Genomic DNA, 5,148 nt, shown 5'->3' with positions numbered 1-5,148 from the left:
GGGGGCCTTGGAGGAGCCCTTGGGCATGAAGGACGACGGAGGGAGCAGGCAAGAGGCGGGGCAGTGGGAAGAAGCCAGTGATGGGGACAGGGGAGGGGAGAGAACCAGGCCCACAGCAGGGTCTGGTGGGCTCCGCTTGCTCCATAGCCCCTCCGCCCCCCACTCCTCCCCACACTCTCTGGCCGCCGTCCAAGGGTGGACTTCATGCCCAAGGGCTCCTCCAAGGGCATGGCCCCACCCCACCTATAGGGGCCACTCACGATGAGCACGTGGCCACAGACCATCAGGCTGAGGTTCCGGGTGAAGGTGCCCACAAAGTCAACCAGGGCCGGGCGGAAGTTGGGGGGCCCTGTAAGCACTAGGCACTGGGGGCTGAGGAGGGGAAGGGAAAAGGGCATGAGCCATCTGGACAGAGCCCACGGGGATCTGGGTACAAAACGCAGGTGCCGGGGAGAATAAAGGCTGGGGGTGGGGAGGCACATCACTTACAAGATCCCTGTGCCATGTGGGTGGGGGGGGACTCAGCCTCTGGATGAAGAGGCAACCAAGGGCCGTGGTCAGGGGCCACTGCCAGACTCAGCTGGAGCCAGACAAAATCAGTCACTCACCAGCTGTGTGACCTCGGGCCAGTTACTTAATGTCTCTGTGCGTCCATGTTCTCATCAGCGGCTGGGGTTAGTAATTTCATATGCCCTAGAGGGCTGTGGTAAGTTGGCATAAGGCACTTTTGAGTAGCAATGCAACGCGAATACATATGGCTGATGTTAGCATTACCGTCTGGTGGGACGGAGTCCCAGACACATGACTCTCCTCGCTTAGGAGAGGTTCGTCACGGTCAGCCTCACAGATGACTGTGACAGGGACTACAACACCAGATCGTCCTTGGATAGCCCTTTGCGTCTCGAAGAACATATTCTGCTGTAAAAACTCAGGTACAGAGAGGTCACTAGACTGGCTTGGTCCCCACTGAGCCATGTCAACCCAGGCCCCTCACCGCGGAGCAGTGCTTCTCCACCTCTGTTCCCTCTCTGAGCCTGGGTGGTGCCCACCCCCGGTCTGCGGGGGCAGATGACAGGTGGTTTGGAGCCTCCCAGAGCAGGGACACGGCTGCGCTCACCGGTAATTCTTGATGTGGTCCTCTACCTCGTTGAGGCCCACCGAGTAGCTCAGGGCCAGGTTGTAGGAGCCGGCCTGTACCGAGGATCCCCAGTTCACCTCTGAGGGTGGGGGGTGAGCACAAGATTAGAAACCCCCGGGAGAATCCAGTCGTGCCGAGGGAGGGAATGTTGACCTTCTTTAGGAATCAGGCACTGTGGGAGCTGGGCTGCCACAGCCTGCAGATTTCTTCCTAATGTTTGCACGCATCATACAGCTACATATTTAAAACTTACACTCCAAAGCATTAAACTCTAGGGACACCTGGGTGGCTCAGGTGGTTAAGCGCCTGCCATCGCTCAGGTCATGATCCCAGGGTCCTGGGATCGAGCCCCACATCGGGCTCCTTGCTCAGCAGGGAGCCTGCGTCTCCCTCTGCCTGGTGCTCCCCCTGCTTGTGCTCTCTCTCTCTGACAAATAAATAAAATCTTAAAAAAAAAAAAAACCAAAGTATTAAACTCTACAAAATATTCACCTCTCTTGAGCAACAGACAACGACCTAGAAGACCAGGTTCAAATTTAGAATTCTAGGCTTTCCTGGAGTTCTGCATCTTGTCCCGAGATCACTGTCACCCCAGGATCCTTGCTTGCATGCTGTGTCCACCTGCCTTTCGGTCAGCCAGCCCCTCACCACCCCTCAGGCCTAGATGTGCACCCCAGCAGCCCGGCCACTTCAAGAGGATGGCCCTGGGCAGGCAATTCCGGGGTCCTGGGTGCCAGGGGTGGGAGGTCCAGAAGTAGAGATGTGGGCTCTGAGTGGGCACGTCCCCATAGACTACTCACCCCACGGGGAGGGACGGGGCTGGAGGGTCAGAGCAGGGCCCTTGAGAGCACAGAGCCTGATGCAGGCCCTCTAGCTGAGCTGAAGGGCAAGATGGCTGGCTTGGTGCCCTCGGGGGTTGGGGGAAGGGGAGCCTGAGCCCCTGGGCAACCTGAGCCCGCACACCTGGCTTTTTGTAGATCACATAGAGCAGGAGGAAGAGGACGACGCCGATGGCAATGAGGGCCGCCCACCAGGTGAGAAGGAACATGATGACGACAGAGATGACCGCCCCAAACAGCGCCGCCCATTTGCTGTAGTATTGGAACGAGGGTCTCCACCCTGGGCGGAGGACGCAGGTCGGTGGGCATGTTCTGGAGCTTCCTCCTGGGCCAGGGCTGCTGGGCAGGGCCGGGGTGGCAATGCCAGCCATGCCCAGAGCCAGGGTCCCAGCCTGTGCCCACCTGCCCCCCACCCCCGCACTCCGGCTCTCCTGGGGCTGGGCTGGAGGCTCTGGGGAGGACCACACGCCCGCCTTGGCTGGCATTTGGCCACATTGACAGGCTACACCAAGGACGAGGCATCCAAATATGGCCATACGTCAGCAACAGCACCAGCTCCCGTGTCTCTCGCGGAGCCAAGGGGGTGGCAGGCCGGGGAAGGCTGTGATTCTCCCTGGCTCCACACCCCCGGGCCATTGCAGAGCCACCAGGGACAGCCACCCCATGGCACAACTGTGGGGCGCCACGGTCCCCGGGCTAAGGAAAAGGTGGCCTGGCGACCAGCCCATTGGCGATTCGGGGATAATCAGAAAAAGGCTTTCTCGAGATACTTCACTGCCATCTGCCAGAAATTTTTTAGAATAAACATACAAATGGATGACGTATGTGAGCGGCACCCCGGGAGTTGTGCAAAGTGCAACCTGCAACAACCTGGGACTTTGGGCAATTCTCTTCCTTTTCTGGGGAGTCAGATTCCTGACTCCTGTAAATTTGGTGGAGGAAGGCACTAGAGAAATCTCTGCACCCTGTAAACAGTGTATGAATCCGTGTTCAGTGTACAGCGTAAGTGCTTGAGAAATGAGAGCTGCTATTATTATTATGACATGAATGGTCCCTTGAATTGGTTTCGATGTGAGAAGTGACCTTGGTGTGCCCACCTACATCCGTGCCTTCCCCGCCCCCACCCCGGCCCCCCGCCCCACATGCCTCCTCCCACAGAGGGGTGAGGGGGTGCTGCTTACCAGGCGAGTTGGTGATGGAGGCGTGGAAACAGCTGAAGTTGATGAGGGCATAGGAGCACAGAAAGAAGTTGGAGATGATGGGGGCAATGGTGTTGAGCTCAGCTTCGGGGACCCGAGGGAGAGAGAGAACAGTCTGTTGGGCAACCTGTCAGGGAGCAGCCTGGTACCCTCCCTTGCAGTTGGGGGATTCCAGACAGGCCGCTCAGCACGTCTCAACATTCTCATCTGTGAAATGGGTCCATCATTTTGTGAAACAAAGGGCCGATGTTTTGTTTACTGTAAAAGGCCGGCTCTTAAGAGGATGCAGAGAAATGGGAGATCTTATGGGAGAACCAAGGACAGTGGCTGTCATACTTTTTTTGTAGCCACAAATTACAGTAAGAAATATATTTTACAATGTGATCCAAGGCCCACTCCCTCTTCTATCTGAAACTCTGGGACCATAGGACACACACAGTTCCACCCACAGTGGAAACCCACTCAAGAACTGGGTCCTCCCTTCCCTGTCTCACTCGGCTGCCATTGCCCCTGGCACCGCCAGACAAACTTTTGCATGGGTATCCTTGTTCCAGGGGCCTGCTTCGAGGGGAACCCCAAAACAAGACAAGCACCTCTTATGTGTTGGGACTTCTGAGCATGATTCCCTTGAATCGCCACAAGAACCCTGCCCCAGAGCATCCAAGATTACGGTTCTCAGTCTGAACTGCGGTCAGATCCACTCAGATCAAAGGACACAAAATCTGAGTTGGGGGTAGACTGCAGGACGAGCAGGAAGCCGGGATGTGTCTGGGGAACACTAGGCCTGACTAGAGGTTTCCATCCCCTGGGGGTGGCCCTGCTGCCTCTTCATCTGGTTCAGGATCCAGGAATACCCAGTGTCTGGCCAGGCTTCCTTGATGGAAGAGAGTATACTGATAGGGTGAGTCTCATGATTGCTGATGCCAGCATGAACAGCAGGGATTCAGCTATGGCAGGACCACAGGATGACCAGCAGCCAGCCCCCGCCCCACTCCTGCATCGGGGGCCATAGCATGGCCACTGTCCTTGCTTGGTGTGGCCACCTTTCTCCTAGCAAGTTCCGCCTTGTTGGCTAAGTAAATCAGGAAGTACTGGGGAGTGTGTGCATGAAATGCAATGCAGGTGCATGCGTGTGTGTGTATGTACACAGAAGTCTCTGCCTGCCCACCTGTGACGCACCTGCTATGCGCTATTGCTCCCATTCTGCAGACGAAGAAACTGAGGCTCAGGAAGGTAAAATGATTTGTCCAAGGTAGCACAGCTGGAATATGGCAAAGCCAGGGTAGAAAGCCAATCTAACTAACTGGTTAACTGGGATCTTTCTCCTGGGGCATCCTCTACCACGAAGTCCGAGGGGTCTGGCAGCTCAAGGTCTGAGAAACGAGGTTGTCTAGCTTATGCACACTACAGAGATATTGACCCAGCTCTTTGTATCAGCTCCCAAGAGCTGTCCTGGGCTCCAGAGTTGTCCTGGGGACTAATTCAGACCTGGGGGCTGGTGGGGGTGGGGTTGGGGGGGCCACTTGCCAGGACACAGGAATGCAGAATCAGCAAGAGCAGATAGGGTCCCTCCTAACAAAATAGAATGGTCCACCTGGTGTGGTGTGGCAGCCACCTGTCTGGAGCCGGGAGAGGGGCGGGGACCACATGACCAGCCTCACCCACTCGAGGGTTAGTCACTGAGTGCCCACACCCTGCCAGGCCTGGCTGGGCCCTGGGCGCCAAGGTGAGCAGCACGGAGAGGAGCCCTCACAGGCCGCCGTGCCCTGGCAGCCTCTCACCGATGATGATGAAGGCCACGGCGATGGCGTAGGCCAGCAGGTAGCCGCGAACCGGCTCCTTGTTCTTGCCGTAGCCCCTCCCGAAGAAGCCGATCAGCGGGTACAGTTGGTCCTCACACAGGCACTGTGGGCACAGGAAGATGTGCTCACCCCAGGCTGGGCCCCCCCTCTCCTCCTCTGCCTGACAGCTC

At 57.3% G+C, this 5,148-nt stretch overlaps 1 protein-coding gene across 3 annotated transcripts in view; it reads right to left on the bottom strand.

Moving 5' to 3' along the window:
• The window catches only part of SLC12A3 (solute carrier family 12 member 3), a 35,825-nt gene that overhangs the window by 18,534 nt on the left and 12,143 nt on the right, over window positions 1-5,148 (bottom strand). For all 3 annotated transcript variants that reach the window (XM_021704504.1, XM_021704519.1, XM_021704512.1), the window contains exons 12-16: window positions 4,958-5,081; window positions 3,159-3,260; window positions 2,102-2,257; window positions 1,118-1,217; window positions 261-372 (exon numbers count right to left, since the gene is read on the bottom strand). In XM_021704504.1, the coding sequence (XP_021560179.1) occupies window positions 261-372; window positions 1,118-1,217; window positions 2,102-2,257; window positions 3,159-3,260; window positions 4,958-5,081 (594 nt within the window). The remainder of the gene's footprint in view (window positions 1-260; window positions 373-1,117; window positions 1,218-2,101; window positions 2,258-3,158; window positions 3,261-4,957; window positions 5,082-5,148) is intronic.

The sequence above is a fragment of the Neomonachus schauinslandi genome, chromosome 16, assembly GCF_002201575.2.
Source record: "Neomonachus schauinslandi chromosome 16, ASM220157v2, whole genome shotgun sequence".
Classification (NCBI taxonomy): Eukaryota; Metazoa; Chordata; class Mammalia; order Carnivora; family Phocidae; genus Neomonachus; species Neomonachus schauinslandi.
The sequence above is the reverse complement of the archived record's forward strand: the minus strand, read 5'-3'. Positions and strand labels throughout refer to the sequence as shown.